This window comes from Branchiostoma lanceolatum, chromosome 10 (genome assembly GCF_035083965.1).
Source record: "Branchiostoma lanceolatum isolate klBraLanc5 chromosome 10, klBraLanc5.hap2, whole genome shotgun sequence".
NCBI classification, from domain to species: domain Eukaryota; kingdom Metazoa; phylum Chordata; class Leptocardii; order Amphioxiformes; family Branchiostomatidae; genus Branchiostoma; species Branchiostoma lanceolatum.
Window position 1 is genome coordinate 17,460,932 of NC_089731.1, and position 18,704 is coordinate 17,479,635.

Genomic DNA, 18,704 nt, shown 5'->3' on the forward strand with positions numbered 1-18,704 from the left:
GTCCATCTTGTCCGACCTGTCATTCATGTTCAGCTCTACGTTTCAGGACACAAACAATATGTAATTTGTAACGTTACAAGTTGACCTTTCATCAATGTCAAGAATTGCTTGGGGAACACGAAAACGCTACCGCGGCTGAATATTATTACACATTTGCAAAGGACGTCGTATAGCAATTGCTTGCACCAGCTCCGTTACTGGTAATGTAGGGAAAAGATAAAGGGGAAAAGATAAAGGGAAAAAGAATCAGCTGAACGTGTATGAAAACCCACCTTGCATGTATTGCTCCACTACAACTACGTTCGTCGCCATGCAAAAATGCAAAAGTGTCGTTTTTTGGCGCGAAGATTTGATGAGCAGAGTGTCCAAGAATCAGGAGATCTGATTGGCTTATGAATACCCGCGTCAGGGCGAGTTAGATTCGACCAAGTCACGCAAGGGGGTTCCGTGGAGAGACCGATTAGAAAGTTTCTTTTGATTGAAAATGCAAGCTCGCCAAAGTCGGTAAAATGTTGTGTCACAAAAAGACTTGAATAGTAATACATGAACTCGTACAATTTGTATCTGAGAAAAGACTACAATATGTGTGGTTATAGTAATATAACGCCTCCTATAACCCCGGCATTGCAGCGGGATTTCGACTCGACGTGGCTTGTGATTGGCAGAAAAAGCTCACGTCATGGCCTATGCAAATGAGCCTTTTTTTCAGTGGACGTCGTATTCTGTCAACGCTTCACTGAATTTTTCGATTTCAAGATTTAACTGAAATATTCACCTTGAATATTCACTTTTCATAGATCCGTCAGATTAATCCGTCTTTACATTTGTCGGAAAGGTTCGTTGCCGAGTATATTTAACCTCCCCCCCCTCTCTGATTTTTTTAGTCGAGGATATCAGGGAACTTTTTCAGGTACTGAGGTAGGTTCGTTTCTATTTTCCCGCCAAAGTTTAATCGTTTTGGTTGACAGGATAAAATACTTTGTTGGTAACAATGAGGTTCCCTTGCTGTCAGCGTACATGGTTGCAGTTGTAGCTTTTCATCCTTCTATTTTTTTCGTTTTCCTATTTTCCCATTGGATTTTGTGGTGACAGGGTAATGAAAAGGTCTAGGCTAAAGGCGCGAAACGGTCGACATACGCCATATTGTATCCATGGGTAACGGGTTGTCTAGCGACGTCAAAACATACGGATACGTAGTCGTTGTTTTGGTCGCATGGCCAAGATGGCGGCAACAGAAGCTTACCGTAACTCGCGGAAACACTGATGCGATTTTATTTTAGGTCATATTAAATAGTCACGATCGGAACAATCGGCCTGTTATCAACGTTCGATGTGGTAGAAGTTGGGCCGACTTTTTTTTAGAATAATTTTTGTTTGTTTAGATTTTTATAGTTAATTTTTAGCTGTGATATTTTTCGGATCTGTACAAATTATGCAACGTATTTATTTGAATAAAAGAAACAAGTCTATGAATAAACACAAACACCAAATGTTGAACAGTAATTAGGCCAAGTCTGATTCCCTTATAATGTAGTGCACTCAATGAGATTTGTCGACTTGTCAGGACCATGAAGATACCTTTAATAGCCAGTGATTTGGCCCATGTGACAATAAGAAATTCCGTGCCAAAGGTAGTTAGAAAGAGAATACACGTCTATCAGTGAATGTAGCAGTGAATGAGTGCTGACATTTTCCGTGTCCTGAACCAGGCTTACTTGTTTTCAGGCTGTGGTCGCATTGTGCTTGCCAGTTGAAAGTTCAGAATGGAACCAGACCCAGATCTGAAGGACATCTCCCCACTGTGGAGCAGCTGCTCTTTGTTACAGCACTCCTGCATGGCCTCTGTGTACAGTCACAATGCACTTGCCCAGCTACCCCCTGGTATTCAAGGAAGTGCCGTTCCACTGAACAGTGTGTGGAATACCAAAACCATTTTCCACCTGTGGCAGAAGCCTGGTTCTGCAACGCCATGGCGAATGCCCTTTGAAGATATAGAATCAGAAGCACTAAATCTAAGAGTAGCTTATGATGATTATGATGTATATGCTATTGTGAGTGGGTTTGAGTCATCAGCAGACATTGAAGTGATGGGTAACAGTTTTGCATATGATGCCAATGATACTGATTTTGAGCCCTGTCTTGATATCCTCCTTCGAGCATGGCCGACCCAGAATCCCATGGATTACATTGTCTCTGTCCTTGCGCAAGAGACAGGCCTTATCATCGATGCTCAGGACATCAAGACTTCGATAGTGGATGTGCATACAGGGGTTAATGATCTTGGTCTGTGTGCACATTATCAGTACAAAGGAGACTTATGGATGATGCCTGATGTGCTAGGATATGCTCAATCAGTGTACAGTTTATGCAATTTCCAGCCGTATTCATGTTATGAGAGGTCTTATGGTACATTACGGCTTCGGTACGAACACCAAAATTTGTTCCCTTCTTGCGCACCGGTGTTCTGAAATGCTAGAAATCGAACACTAAGTTCGCGCAGGCGCAATAGAACACGTGCTTACGTTCTGAGCCTGCGGCGCGCCCGGTTGTAGCGGGCAAAAGTAAATATACAGCATAATTGCAATATCATGTCAGCTAAATTTCACCATTTAAACTAACTTGTTGCAGAGTCCTGGGTGTGAGTGATCGAAATAAAATACTGTTAACTGTGTATTAAGTATAAACCATTGCTATAAGGTTCAATGGAAAATTCCAACCTCTTACAAGAATCTTTACTGAAATACGTCATCCTTTCCTAACTTGGCCCGTTTAAGAAATATTTCCGATATTTAAGGATAAAAACCGGTGTACTAGTTCCTACATACCTATGTCTCAACAAAAATCACGTGCAACGCACAGGATTTTGATGCAACGTTGACCACCACACGTAAATAAGCTAACCTTCGGCGTATTAACATTGTTCTACACTAGCCGCGCGGCATACGCAGCGAGGGAAAGGTCTTAAACGTGCAATACACAAAGGACTGGCTGAAACATATTTATTATGTGAAGTATCGGGTAAGCAATCACTCAGCTGATTGTAAGCAGGTCATACGGTCAAGGGTTAAAGGTGCCTAGCGACCCAGACGACGCTACGTGTTTTGGTTGCAGTTTTGACATGATTATTGGTGAATAAAACATAACCTCAACAACTTCGCGTCAGAATGAATCCCTTTACTATCTATCAATGGGAATGTAGTAAAAGTACATGTTTTTATGAGACTATTGGTTACTGGTAAGGGGAAATCCCCGCGCCCTCTCCGATTGACATTGCAACTCTCCTTACTGCTTTTCGCGGGGCGGCAAAATTCGTAAACCCGGAAGTGTCTGTAGGGGATGGAGAGGCTTTGCTTCCTCCGGGGGAAAACCCGCCGGTCCGACGGCTGCCAACACGGCAGGGTCATCAACGTCGACTCCCCAACATGCAGGAAGTTGGGGATTCCCCTCGGGAGCCGCCTGTGCCGAGTCCACTATGATAAGGCCAGGCGGCGAGCCCCGGCAACACGGTGCTGCTGCCCGATACCACCTACGGGCAGCCATTCATCCACCATGATAGGGTGCCCCAAGCGGCTACTTTCAGTTTTCCAGGCTATGGGGGCCGGGGAGTTACCATCAGCCCAGATATGTTCGTCGTGCAACAGCACTGCCGACAAATCAGCACGTATTACATCTCACCCTGAGTACGCGCCCCCCACGAAGAGACGCAGGGTAAGTGATGTTTGACAACACAGCACATACACAAACCAGTCTGTCAGATGATAACACATGTAGATATTCAGATGCTTTTATTTCCTCTGGCCGCAATTTCAATTAATGACAGATAACCTCAATAATTTTCTTACAAGAATCATTTGATGTTTGTTCTCATGTTTGCTTTCTTGTAACTTTTTTTAGATTTAAAAACAAAACAACCAATACAGCCAATAATAAAGTTGTTTTGGCTTTACAAAGTTGTTTTACTGATATTATTGTATTATAGTAAATACTAAAAGAATACCTGTCTTTACATATGTCTTTGATCTATTCTATAATGTTGCTCTTTAATAATTATACATAAAGGTTAAACAATGTCCTCAACAAAATACAGGGCAGAAAAGTACTTGTCAATACATCACTGTAGAATGAAGAGAAAGAGAATTACAATGTTTAATAAACGAGACTAAGGGCATGCATAAAGATACACATAATGAAAGTATCCTGCATAAAAGTCAATTCACATATGACAGCTGCCAGGAAATGCCATGAGACATAGAGATTTACAAGGCTTACATTACTTGCATTCTTTGGAACTACCAAACATTATTCTTGCCTTTGGTACTGTGTCAGATGTGATATCACATTCACAAGACTATAACTATTCTTATTTCCAGGTCAGAGACTTGTCTTCAGAGATGGCTTGTGTGCCTGCTGGGGCACAGGAGCTGCCATCAGAGTGTGCTGCTACTCTCCCCTCCTCATCTTCAGCTACCCCCTCCTCATCTTCAGCTATCCCCTCCTCATCTTCAGCTATCCCCTCCTCATCTTCTGCTATCCCCTCCTCATCTTCTGCTATCCCCTCCTCATCTTCTGCTATCCCCTCCTCATCTTCTGCTATCCCCTCCTCATCTTCTGCTATCCCCTCCTCATCTTCTGCTATCCCCTCCTCATTTTCAGCTATCCCCTCCTCATCTTCAGCTATCCCCTCCCCATCTTCAGCTATCCCTTCCCCATCTTTAGCTATCCCCTCCTCATCTTTAGCTACTCCCTCCCCATCTTCAGCTATCCCCTCCTCATCTTTAGCTATCCCCTCCCCATCTTCAGCTATCCCCCCCTCATCTTCAGCTATCCCCTCCTCATCTTCAGCTATCCCCTCCTCATCTTCAGCTTTCCCCTCCTCATCTTCAGCTATCCCCTCCTCATCTTCAGCTATCCCCTCCTCATCTTCTGATATCCCCTCCTCATCTTCAGCTATCCCCTCCTCATCTTCAGCTATCCCCCCCTCATCTTCAGCTATCCCCTCCTCATCTTCGGCTACTCCCTCCCCATCTGCGGCCGTCAAGCTTCTGCTTCAGAGGCTCACAGATGCTGGGCCCAGCATACAGCCATGGGAGAGTGAGTTACTTCTACCCCTGGTGAGGAGGCAGCTTGCTGCCTCACCTGATGGGAATACCATCACTTGCAAGACAGGAGGACAGGTATGTAATACAAAACATAACAAGGAAAATTAATGACTTAATGAATCTTAGTACTTAATGATCATTCATGTAGGACAAGCAAATAGAATATACTTTTTGAGAGGAACATAGCAAGGAATAGAAACATTAAGGTTTCAGTAGATCTATTTTGACAAAGCATGAAAACAAAAAGAAATTTTGATTGCACACTCCAGCATGTACATGTACATTCATGTTACAATCAAATGATACAATCACACGTTTATTATACAACAAATAAAGCTGTTTTTTTGGACAGTCAGGTGGGTGAACCATTATATACACCAATGATGTCATCTGTTTATCAAATTTCAGCCCATCACCCTTGTGAAAATCACCAAGGCGAGAAAAAAAACAACGGAGGCCAGTGCAACTACCAACAGGAGGAGAAGAGGTGAGCTGCGGGTTGCACGTGTCACCGCCAGTGGGAATGAAGAGCATGCACAGCTGGTGAACGACCTACAGGCGGTGTCGAGGGATGAGCTGATGACCACCCTCCGAGACCTCAAGCTGGATACCATAAGAATCCCATCTGGTCATCTGCTGTCAGCCACCATAGATCTGGGTCTGACCTGGAGGCAGACAAGGCATCTGAAAAGGTTTGTCTCAAATATCATTTCATACCTGCATTACAACATCTACATGAAAAATATGCTTTGTTGCAAGAGACTAAGTTGGAAAAATCCCACACATCCTGACAGTTATGATCTGATCAACTCAAGGATAACATTTTCCCAGCTGTCTCATCCCACAGCAGACCCAATACAAATTTGGGTGCTACTCTAGGATGTGAGATGCTACAAACAATGTTGTCAGGTATAGGATTTATTACACTCCTATGTACCCAATATGCAGCAACCTTGTGTGTCTAAATGTTTAGGTATTCATCAGAGTACATTTTTGCTATGCAGATGGCTGAGTGGATATCAAATTGTTACTGAGAGCGAGAGGAGCTCCAGGAGAGTAGCTGCGGGTATGCTGGAGAAGCAGCAGGTGGAGGCTGAAGTGATCCCCCTGGTAGTGAAGGGGAAGGGGGACGATAAAGTTGTTGAGCTCAGGCCTTGTGCCAAGGTCAACAACCTGCCGCTCTCAGTGCATGACAGCATAGAGAGAATAGCCAGAGAAGGGTGAGTAAAGGAGATCAATTAGTACATATCTTATGGTTGTCTAATACAACCAACTTCAAACATCATAAAATAGATCACAATTTGTGTTGTATCATGTTGAACATCATCATGACAGCAAGTTTTAAAATCTAATGACAGTTTCATTACTATACATGTACCAGTGACTCAGGGATCTCCCTAAATAATGGTACAGTGGCACTCCTCCATCCTGTTCTAATCCCAGCTCCATCCTGTTGATTTTCAAAGTTAGGGTATTTTTTCAAATTTTTACCCAGCAAAGCCTGTAATTTTGCTCAAAACTGGAAATTTAATATGTAAAGCTGAAGTTGCAGGAAATGACTTCCATTATGTCTGAAAAAGCCAAAATGCAATGGCCACTCTCCTTTTGAAAGGTGTGCGCACCCCTCAAGACCTCCCCCGTCGCGGCACTTATCCTTTGCCTGGCACCCTCCCCCCATCCTGCTCTATATTTCTAGGGAGATCCCTGGTGACTGATATTGAATGATAAACATAAAAGAAGACCTAGATATGCAAGTCCTCACCTGATCCATGAAGCATGAATCTGTGACATATTGACAACTAAGAAAACCAACTCACAATGTTCAAGGTAGCAAGTGAAATAAATCTAGCAATTTTTTGTCAAATTATTTCTAACACAGACTATTCTGTTGTCGATAGGGATCTCACATGGTATGAGGGAAAGATTGATCAAGACGAGATCTGGCTGAAGGTACTGGGGGATCACGGGGGGAACCTATTCAAAATGGGATACCAAATCCTTAACCAGCCCCAACCCAACTCTAGGACAACAGTCTTCCTTGCCTTCAATGGCAAGGACAGCAGAGAGAACCTGGCTGCTGCCACCAGGGATCTCTGCCTTGAAGTAGGGGAGCTGGCTGGATCGGCATGGACGTAAGTTTTGACATCATAAGTCTCATATTCATTGTTTGTTTGTTTGAACCTTTGTTTACTCTTGATAAGCTCAAATCGGCATGCAGGCCGCTTTTCATTGACGTCATGAGGGAAGAGGTATGGGTCAGATACAATATAACAGAGATACACAGTCATTTAACTTGAGGTTGATATATTGCATGGACAACAACATGATAACATAGTTATACCAGGTCCTATGAAAGTTGAGGATTTCTACCTTGATTTTCAGCTCCCCCGATGGCAGTGTCAAGAAGTTGAGGATCTTTGTCGCTGGAGACTACGCCATCCTCTCAGTGTGGTATGGCCTATCTGGAGCGTGCGGTAAGAGTACGTTTTTGTACAAATCAGTAATCAGAATGTGGAAATATATTTAGAGATCTGGTATCTGGTAAAATTTTGCACATTATACATTATAAGATTGCAAAAATTTGTTAATTCATGCATCAAACAGACGAGTGACCATAATGTATATTCAATTTCTATCCTAAAATATTTCTTCTTGAAAAATATGAGAAAACACAGTGGTATTGAATAGTAATTACTGCAAATGGCAATTATAAGTATTTACTGTAAATGCAGAAATGTCCCCAGTGGTTTTATGTTTGCGGTTATTGCGGCAACAGTTTAACTGAAAACTTAAAAGCACCACGAACATTGTTGTCCAATACTGTAGCAATATGTAACTATAGCGCCGCCGCAAACACTCCATTTTGGTCTTAGACAGAAATAAAAACCGTTCAAACTTAAATGCATTTACAGTATTACATTTGACATTCTTATTTTGTGTATGTATCTTATTCCAAATTACACCTAGTCATCTTGTTGTTACTAGAATTGTGAATGGTCTCCATAAATTGTAGTTCTAAAACCTATTTTACCTATCCTCACTTGTCCCATACAGGCACTCATCCATGTCTGTGGTGCAAAGTGCGCAGGGTAGATATGCAGAAGTCTGCAGAAGATCAAGATGTAGAGGCACCGGATAAACGGACCCTCACATCAATGACTTCCGATTACGAGTCATTCCAAAGAGAAGGAGGTGACATTAGGAAGGCTAAGCTGCATGGCAATGTGATTGCCCCACACATGCTGGCCATTCCAATCGATCAGGTATTGTTTTCTCATTATATGTTTCAATGTTTAACACTTACTGACAAGTTACAGTGTAGCTTCTCCTAAATGTTATCTGGTATAGGGCATAAACATTACATACTGTGATACCAGTAGGCTAGGGGTACAGGTCTCCCTAGAGGTCGTACCTGAAAAACTACATATCGCAATGATACAAATCAATCACACATTGCACAGACTCCAAATCCCGTGCCCAGACAATGTTTTTGCCATTGGCAAGTGCTAAATTTTCATCTTTGTTGTAGAAAAGTCATAATATTAAGAAAAATATATATGTGAGATTAAGTTTAGTCAAGCATAGCACTGGTCAGATCAATGTTCCAGGTGCTTATACCTGTACTGAAAATATCTACAGTACCAGTTCCAAGCACTGGTATGCAGCTCTATCATCTGGAGACGCTAAACTGACAACTTATTCCTCATTTCATCTTAGGTATGCATCCCTGCTCTGCACATCTCCCTGGGACTTTTCCATAAGTTCTTCCGCCTGTTGGAGAATGACTTGCGCGATTTGGATATCGTGATGGGCACCTACCTCTCGAGAGCCTTCCTTGATGACCCCGATGTAGACCGCGGAGAGACCCTGCTCGACCCAGACCTTCACACCCTAGCCAAGTACATCGAGTCTGTGGAGGAGGCCAGCCACCTGGAAAGAGAGAGGGATGAAGTGTGGGAGGAGATGTTAGAGATGGAAAATCTGTTGGGCTGGGCTTTCTTGCAGGGCCAAGACGACACGCTCCATGTCCTTTCCTTACAGCTTAAGTACCAAAAGCTGGAAAAGCAAAAGGAAGAACTGGTATGATTCAATGAATTAATTAATCAATAATTGTGGTATTACTATACCGGATGGAAAATACAATCTCATTGTGTCATAAAGTATTGACATGGCATCTAAATCTGTTCCTTTTGACTGTACCTACAGTGGTGGGGGGAGGGTGAAACAATATAAACAACAGAGTTAATGTTATCATAAAATAACATTACTATCTTATATCAATTACCTAATAGCATGTGAAATCTTTTTCTGTATGCACAGAGGTGTTAGATGTATCATATAAACATTATATTACTATGTATAATATTGTTCAGGCATATCATCTCTCACAAATGGGAGGTTATATCGGTTGTCAATACTAGATCTAGAGTTAAGACAATCTATCAATTTAATGCAATTTCTGCTGCAGACATCAAAGGCTGAAGAAGTGAGAAAGAAGGGTGAACTGAAGCTGTCCACTGGGCCGTTAGGCAGCCTGCTAGACCCAGTCCTAAAGGAATTCAATGTAAGGCGTCAGTCTTACCACTCACAGGCGTTCGTCGGAAACCACGTTAACACTATGCTGAAGGTAACAATAACTTTTCTATACGCATGTACTTAAAGCCTTGTTTGGAATACCAATGACTGAGTTTGTAGGTAGGGGCAGGCTACTAAGGTTTTACATCATCAATTGTCATTCTTACCTAAGCAAATTGTTTTGCTTATGATAAACTATTGGCTTTTATATGTCATATATTTGTGAGAAAGAGCAACAACAAGCTGCTATCTCATTTCACTCATGATAACATGAAGTATAAAGCAAAAGTTACCTTACTGCTCCTTGTAGGAAGCCCCTATCAAAAGGTTAACGTCCATCGCAACGAGCAAGGCACAGCAACTGGTAGAACAGCAGGACATGCCCCTTGCTGTCTTCACAAGGGCCAGAGCTTTGCAGGACAGGTACGAGAGACTGTTCACCTTGTTTGCTGAATGCCACTCCAAGTACTCCCACGCCAAACCTGTTAGTGATGAGGACATCTCTTCATTAGGTAAGGAATGCTCTATTTGAAAAGCTGGTACATCATGTACATATACAACAGTACAAGTAATTACATCTTAGATTTTCCCCAGTTTTAAACGACAAGTCACTTTTATCCAACAATTCATTTTTGAATGGACATAATATGTTAAATGACCATCCATCCATCCATCCATCCATCCGTCGAATGATATTGTTACAGAGGATATTTCAGGAAATAAGAAATTATTCTATATAGCCAAATCACACAGACTTGAATTAACAAAGTTATTACTCCTTTTTTTACAGACCGCAGCATAAAAGACTTAATGTCTTTCTATCGTACATCGTTCCCCCAAGGCACTGTGCCAATCAAGATGCACCTCCTAGAGGTGCATACAGTACCCTGGATGCAGCGTCGCGGATTCGGGCTAGGATTCTTTGGCGAGCAAGGGATTGAAACCACACATGCCCAGTTCAATAATATTCAAAGGGCCACAGGGGGTATTCGGGACGAGACAAAACGTCTGAAAGTGACCCTAGAACGGCATCTCCTGAAGATGTGCCCTACACGTGTAGGAGGGATCCCAGCTCCCAATCCCAGGAAAGCTACTAACTAACGCGTGTAGGGCACATCTTTAGGAGATTCATATCTAATCTCAGTATCGTTAAGTCATATTTCACCCTTCCTGCCTTATCAACTGGTCTCCCAACTTTTATGTACAAATACATAGTAATTTGGTTGTTATATATTCCAGAATTTACAACAAGAAGTAAAGCACAAGACCTATATGATGCTTTCTAACTATATGGATTTTTCAAAAAGCTCACTGATATTAAGATATGAATATGGTAAGCAGAGCTAAATTCTAAAATAAATATATAATAACAAATACAGCACATGTCTTGCCCCTAATCTAATGCTGTACAAATTATCCTGTACATAGTTAAATAGAACTGAGTCAGCTTACCGACGTTATTCATTTGGCAGAGACTGCCATTCTTTAGTAGGGCTGTTTATACCTGTATATATAATAGAAGCTTTTTGAAGTGTACAGACTAAAATGGCCATGTGTATGAATTTGTAGTAATTAGGCTTAATCCAATGACGGCCAAGAAAGACAAAGTTGGCAGATTTGTGCGATTTGCTCCATGCATGTGTGTATATAAAGCAACTTGGGGACATTGTTTGATCAAGACAAATGAAAATGTGCACTCTTGTTCTCATTTCAGTCTTTAACAGTAGTGTTTCCGAGTGTTGTGCTGTGTGCCTGTGAAGGGGCAGTTAAATATACCAGCCATTTACAGAATTGCAAATACAGATGCCCGGGCCTGAAGTCGTTCACTTGAAAAATGGGAAAAATCCTAGTGTTTATATATTGGGGAAACAATGCCATGGTTGTTTGCATTTTCTTGGCTTCAGTAAAGACTGTGTACTACAATTAACAATGAAGAATGTCTATTAAATGAAACAGCGGCATGAGAATCTTGATTTTGTGTCTTAGCAACCTCCTTGGTCTTATTAGAAACTGTAAATTTTCCCATTTTGCATGTAGGTGGCTTCGCACAAATTTCAATGTTTTGAAAGTGGGTTGACAACAGAAGATCACAGTGGAGCATTTGATAAAAGTAAACATGATGTAACTGTAACGTTAACAGAATGGCGAAATCCATATGGGGAGGGGGGTGATTTATATAAAAATCAATTATCTTTTGGTTTAGTTGAAATCTTGTCAAAGCTCAGCGTATTATTGGGGGAAAGTGAACGATGGGAGCGCGGGAGACAGTAAGCTAAGCTGTGTACAACTAGTAACTGTATACAGCAGTGTTCAAGGCTATCTTAACATTAGAGAGATGTTTGCAAGTAGTTGAAGTACATCCGTCTGATAAACTATAATCGAATGGCGCTTGACAGTTAGTAGTGAGTTACGACTACCTTTAGCTAGTTAACACCTATATTGATGATTTTATCTATTCAAACCATCCTAAGTAAATTGAAAAAACCCTGCCTCCAACAGAACTTTTGTTATTGTTGCTGTTGCTTAGTAACCCGTACTTTATGTGTGCGTTTTATTGGACCTGTTCACTCCACAATGTACACTTCTACAAAGGGCTTTTCTCTACGCAACTGTATCAGTGTATGGTAGTACTGTGCATGCGTGATCGAACTAAGGGTTCTGTTACAGAAGTCAGGTTTTATTTAATCAAAAAATCTAGCTTAATCTTAGTAAAGGGCAGGGATATTCTAAGATATTGGGCGACATATTGTTATTCCATCAATGACCAGGTGGGGCATGATCAACAGTTGTACTGTCTATAACTAAGGTTATGTGAGCAATGTAAGGGAAGTAAGATGGTATCAAAATTCAAGTCGAATATGTGTGCTCTACAAACTAGTTGAAGAAATTGGCCATGGATTTATTGACTCCCTCACAGTTACAGGGTGTCGCAATTGAGTTATGGTGGTTGACTTGAATTTGAAATATCCCTGTTATGCCACAAATGCTTGATGCATTGGTGAGAGAGTAATTTGTGGCAATGTATAGCTAGAGAAAAAAAAAAAACATGATACAATAACAAAACTATATGTCAGGTTGTTGTAAGTTACATACCAGTGGAAATATAGATTTCAGTGGCAAAATAAGAACATAAAGGAATTTATGATATTACAAGAAAAATGTACCCTGCAGTATATAAATTGTAGCTAAAGTAGAGCTATTCTTATCTTATCCTAGACTACATATAGATATACATGTAGTACACTTTGGGTAGACTCAGAAGATGGCGTGATTTCGGAGCGATGTTGGATGCTCGGCAATCTGCCCAGGCTTATGTAATAATGAACTACCGTACGTGATAGTTCTGGCTTGCAGTGTTGACTGTACATTTTAGAGTGGCAATGTTATTTTTCCTCCCTGTTATCGAAGTTTATCAGCTATGGACCTTCATGTCGAAAAAGAAGAAGACTTTTCTCTCCGAATGTACACGAAAAAACTAAGACACGATGACGTCAATGCCGTGGCAAAACGTCATCTCGCCGAAATACTCCTCAACTGAGAAAAACACTTGCAAGAAAAAAAAATCACAGGCACATGTCACAACTATTCGTCTAGCTGCTACATTACATTTGGACTCACAAAAAATTGCACAAAGCCTTTTAATTATCAATATACCTTACCTGCGTCGGGAGTTCAATGCCGGAGACGCTCATCCACTCTCGTACGGGAAACAAGGAGATTTTGACGGAGAAATTGCACGTTTTTCAGCCTTTTTTGACAGTGGCACGTTTCTTTCCTTCGTTGCCATCTCGCATCTGAAATATCAAGCGCCTTTGACCCGGATATGCATGTCACGTGCGGGGTCAAAGGGAGCAAGCGCTATTGTGAAACCGCCTGGTTCCCGGGAACCGTGCTCGGCGCGGGTCTGGCACGGGGGCGCTGTTCTAGGCGCTTAGTGCGCATGCGCAAACTAAGTGCCTACACCATAACACCGGTGTGCGTGATGGATGATGACATTGGATGGGGCCTTGGCTACATGTCTGAAGATAACTGAAACATATTAACATGATGAGGCAGAGGAAAAGTGTTCCTATTTTACATGACTCAAATGGAAATATGTATGCACAACTCTGATTAACTTCATATTGAAAATTTACCACAGGTAGGTGACCAGTGGCAACCAGGATGGGGGTCGACCTGGCTACATACAGGGCGAGGATAGGCTGCTTCTGCAATCCTGCACATGGCTCTTTGCGCTGTTGGGCAGAGGCCTCATGTTTGCTGGTGTGGCTTGTCATGTCACAACTAATGCTGAAGCTAGCGGGGGATGTGGAGGAGAATCCTGGACCCAAGGAAAGGTGAAAATCAGAAATCAGCTTTATCCTGTTATCAGAAATCAGCTCTTTATCCTGTTAGAGTACTTTGCAATATATTGGTTCCTATGTTACAAGATGAATCTTGAACATTATCGTTAAGATGAATCTTTTAACATTATTGTTATCAAATATGTTCAGTGATTTGCAATTTGTTGGGATCAGTAGAACTTGGATATGGGAACCGATTGTCTCTGTCATGTTGAAAGTGTAGATAAGACTGCCTGTTCAAAAATACATTTTTTTAAAAATCCCCTGGGTGGTCTTTTGGGGCAATTTTGACTACTGTATCCATGTTAAACATCAATTTAACTTATGTACAATGTTCATTTTAGTACTTGTAGGTGTGAATTGCTTTTGAATGGCAGAAGTCCTCCACAAGATCCAGGGCTTTGAGTTTGTAGATACTTAATTATCACGTTTCTAAATAAGTGTACACTCGTGCATTGCAACCAATGTTATTACCATCTAATTTTTCCATTCTAGGAAGGCATCAAAGGGAAACGAAGGCCAGCAAAGGCAGTGGTCCCCAGATGTGCAGGAGACAGGAGCAAATGCTGGTGGAGGGTTTGTGTTTTCCCCTTTGACTCAGACTGACCAGTTCACATTATCAGGTCAGTTGGGCATTCCTGTTGCAGCGTTGCATGAGTCCCCCTTGCCCCCCGGACAAAATAGCGTTCCCCTAGAGTGTCCATTCAATGTGAAAAGTATTGGGGGATTGGGGAATTGTTTTTTCAAAGCAATCTCATATGCAATGTTTGGAATTGAGGAATACCATCTTGCGCTCAGGTCATTGTTAGTTGCACACATGCAGATACTACCTCATGCTTTTTGCAGGCTTTTCCTTCCTACAGGACTGTCCATGACTGATTACATAGTAACCAGTCAAATGCATTTTGATGGTACATGGGCAACTGATATTGAAATCTACTGCATGGCTTCAATGCTTAGAAGACCTATCTTTGTCTATAGTTACTGTGGTACAAGGGAGGGGGGAGATGGATGAAATTTTCTCCAACAGGAACTGTAAGAGAGGACACTTACTTGTCAGATGGTGGGTATAGCTCTGGTATCTATCTTCGGAATACAGATAGAAATCACTATGACATTGCCACAGATGTAATGAGCTTAGAGCAGTCGAGGAATATGTCAAGGTTTCAACACTATCGCCACATGCAAAAAACAAAAGCAGAACAAGCAGAGCAGTTCCTTGCAGCAGACCGCTTGCGGAAGATCGAGAGCACCTTGAAAAACATACGCAATGTTACACGTCACCAAATCCCGTTGAAGCTAGCCTGGGCATGTACGACACACAAAGTGCAGGGCATGACTGTTCCTAAAGCGGTTGTCTCCATGAAAAAGGCTTTCGCATCAGGTATGTCGTATGTGGCATTAAGTAGGGTTTGTTCAATAGGTGGGCTCTACATTACCGACTACAAGCAGGACTCTATCTACTGTGATGAGCAAGTAGAGGAGGCGGTCAAAAGTATGAGGCACTTACAGTTTAGATGTGACCCGTTCATAAATATTGATGACAGATCTGAAAGCAATAGGGTCCTAAATATTGTCCACCACAATACTGAAGGCCTGGTAGGCCACTTTAAAAGTCTGAAATCCACCTGTTGCCCAAAGCTGATATAATATGCTTGACTGAGACATGGCTATCTGGTGATGTGCAGTCTTCTCAGGTGCAGCTAGAAAACTTTACTGTGTTTCGTCAAGACAGGAGACGTGTTTGTGAGGCAGACTCTATGACAACAAGTTCCCCTCATGGAGGAGTGGCAGTTTATGTCCGTGATGGGTACAGATGTTCTGAAATACCTATTCCAAGTGACATACGCCTTGAATGTGTGGTTATGCGTATGTCTGCTGAGGGAGTGGAAATTCTCATTGTACCTATTTACAGGCCACCCAATGTGAAAAAAGATGTATTCATATGCAATTTTGAGAAATTGATGCAGCACCTGGCCACGGTGAAACGAAATACTACAATCTTTCTTGGGGACTTTAACGAGAACTTGATTTCAGGGGAAGACAACAAAAAGATTCTGAATTTCTTTGTGACAAAGGATTTCGAACAGTTGGTGGAAGATCCTACAACCATGAAAGGAACCCTTATTGACCATGTTTACATTTCACCAGTGCCATCAAATGTAAGCTGTGGGGTCATACAGACATTTTACAGTTACCATGATGCTGTGTATTGTTCGCTGTATCAGTGATGCTGCAATAACCTGTGAAAAGGCGATGGAATAGAAAAAAATTCCTTACTTTGTTATCATAATGAGGATATGCACCAGCTCTGCCCTTGCCAACCGTATTAGGTGGGCAAGGGAGAGGAGGCATAACCCGCTCCGCCTACGGGGGTTCCTGGTGCAAAAAAAAAGGATAGTCGCCAGTCTGGCCTTGCATACTCTGATTGGTCAAACTCAATGTTGAACAAGCAGGGTATGCGAGGGGGAGGGTCATATATACCCGCTCCGCCCTTGCCAACCACTAACCTCAGTGGTTGGTAAGGGGGTTCCTTGCGAAACAGGAACCCCCTTACCAAGAAACCATTGAGGTTTGGAGTTTGTAAGGGGGTTCCTGGCGACATAAGGATCATCACCAGCTCTGGCCTTGGTAATCCTGTTTGGTCAAAGCTGAACAAACAGGGTATGCAAGGGGGAGGGGACATGAAGTCGTACCCACTCCGCCCTTGCCAACCCCTAACCTCAGTGGTTGGTAAGGGGGTTCCTGGTGAAACAGGAACCCCCTTACCCACCCCTAAGGTTAGGGGTGGGTAAGGGGGTTCCTGGTGTTACAAAGGAAGGAAAAAGAGCTCTCCCCTGTGCTTGTGGTTGAGGAAGGAAAAATAGCTCTCCCTGTGATTGGGATAGAGGAAATGAAAAAAGAAGAAAAAAACGGAATGCACAAGGATAACAATAGGTAGTCACTTTTAAACAATGATCTAATCTCTTCTTTTTTTCCCTTTCTTTTAGGAGACCATTCTTCTGTTCGAAGAGCACCTTAAAGTACCTTGGAAAATATATCAGGCGGTTTTTTTTCTTAACTTTTTCTTTATATTATAGATTCTATATTTGTAATCTTGTATCTTGATCTCATGTAATATATCTTTTTCACTCTTATTGTCATGTTTCAACTCATTTTTCCTTTTGAAAGCATGAAATTCCATATTTAGAGTTCTCCACCACTGCATCATTGTCAGTAACCATAATTTTCCTTTTCTTTTAAGTGGTTAAGCAGTCAGAAGATCGTGCTCAAGCAGTTTGAACATACAGCAGGTATGCTTGTGCTAATATAACAAGGAAATAAAAATAGAATTGTTTTCTGTTAAAACACCAGTAAACATGTGTTTTAGATCTAGAGAAAAGGTGATGTCAAGTGTAAGTTGTTGGGTCAACAGCAAAGGGTGCACATGATGTTGATTGTTTCTTTAACTTCAAAGAGACTGATTAACCTATGTTTTTTTATCCTGAATGCTTCTTTTCCTCAAACCTCACTCCTGTTTCTGTCCTCCAGATTGGACCCATCTAGAGAAGAGAGGCAGAACGTGGTCCATGTCTCCATGAGAAACTGCATGGGGAGGTCCCAGCAAGCTGCAGCTGCGCAGAAGGACACCAGCTTTGCAAATTTTGATAACAATTATTAAGCTTCAGATTGTTTGGCTCACATAGTTAAGACTCAAAGTGTATATTATTTCAGCTTGCATATTTTTTGTACTTCCATTTTTCTTGTATTTACAGTTTTTGTATTTGCATTTTTGTATGTACTAAAAAGTAATAAGATTGTGAGAGAAGACAAAATGTAAGATTTCAAATTGTTTGATTAAACCTGTCAAGAAGATTCAAAGTGTACATGACTTGTGCTTGTATCTCTCCTCTTAATTACATTGATGGTGAGAGTGAGAGTGTGTGCTGAGTGAATCATTTGACATTCATCCTTGTTGGGGCTAAGAACATCCAAACTATTCAATGAATGGCACTCCAGTAGTATCTTTATGAAAGTCTTGCAATATGAGCAAAGGCAAAATATTCTCTTACCCATCCCTCCAAAGTACCTTTGTAGAAGTATGAATGGCAGGCTAGACTATGCGAAGGTAAACATTTTGCATTTGCCCGCAAATGTTGCCTCTCTAGTTTGTGTCTGCATTTTTTTACCAAATCAGGCACAATTGTACACACGGCCCAACCAGCGCTGCGCAGAGCCTGCACAACTTTTGGTTGTGTAAGCCTGGTGACAGTCTATCGACATGCGATCCCTGTTCCTGATGTCGTCTTCTCAAGAACTGCCTCATGGGTCTCCTATATATAAGGGGTTGGTCAACTCTTCTCCGTAGCATAGCCAACAACGCCTTGTACTATCAAGTACCAATTTGAAAATCCACCCTTAAGTGTCTTCCCTACATGGACGGCATCGGGAATTTGCAGAAGCAACTTCAGGTAAGGATCTACTGTTCCATCTTCTACTGACTCGCGAAGCAGTTTCATCGCAGCTTTGTTACCCTCTTCACAGTCCGTTCTCAGGACCATGCATTTCGTGCAGGCCCTGATGCTTGGATAAGTACTTGTGTGTCCTGCTACAATGCACTCATCGCATACATGACCAATTTCAAGACACTGCTGACAATGACTTACACAGTCTGGTACGTTCTCCACGACCAAGTCGTTAAATGACG

At 41.9% G+C, this 18,704-nt stretch overlaps 1 protein-coding gene across 5 annotated transcripts; it reads left to right on the plus strand.

Annotated features, from left to right (window-relative positions):
* Positions 1 to 735: 735 nt before the first annotated feature.
* LOC136443167 (uncharacterized) lies at positions 736 to 17,705 on the plus strand. 5 transcript variants are annotated; one of them, XR_010757086.1, is made up of 6 exons: positions 736 to 918; positions 13,816 to 14,011; positions 14,513 to 14,593; positions 14,999 to 15,080; positions 17,008 to 17,310; positions 17,549 to 17,705. XR_010757086.1 is itself a non-coding variant. In XM_066440287.1 (5 exons), the coding sequence occupies exons 2-4, from the start codon at positions 13,839 to 13,841 to the stop codon at positions 17,297 to 17,299; spliced, it is 339 nt and encodes a 112-aa protein (XP_066296384.1). In that variant the 5' UTR covers positions 761 to 918; positions 13,816 to 13,838; the 3' UTR covers positions 17,300 to 17,310; positions 17,549 to 17,705. The 5 variants fall into 5 exon arrangements, 2 of the variants coding, with proteins under 2 accessions (XP_066296384.1, XP_066296385.1); XR_010757085.1 differs by lacking the exon at positions 14,999 to 15,080 and having other exon boundaries at positions 759 to 918; XM_066440287.1 differs by lacking the exon at positions 14,999 to 15,080 and having other exon boundaries at positions 761 to 918; positions 14,513 to 14,640; positions 17,262 to 17,310.
* The last annotated feature ends 999 nt before the right edge of the window (positions 17,706 to 18,704 follow it).

Coding starts and splice junctions, on each gene's coding strand:
- LOC136443167 (XM_066440287.1), top strand. CDS start 13,839: ATGGGGGTCGACCTGGCTACATACAGGGCGAGGATAGGCTGCTTCTGC. Junction 14,012..14,512: donor AATCCTGGACCCAAGGAAAG/GTGAAAATCAGA, acceptor TTTCCATTCTAG/GAAGGCATCAAAGGGAAACG. Junction 14,641..17,261: donor TGACCAGTTCACATTATCAG/GTCAGTTGGGCA, acceptor TTTTCTTTTAAG/TGGTTAAGCAGTCAGAAGAT.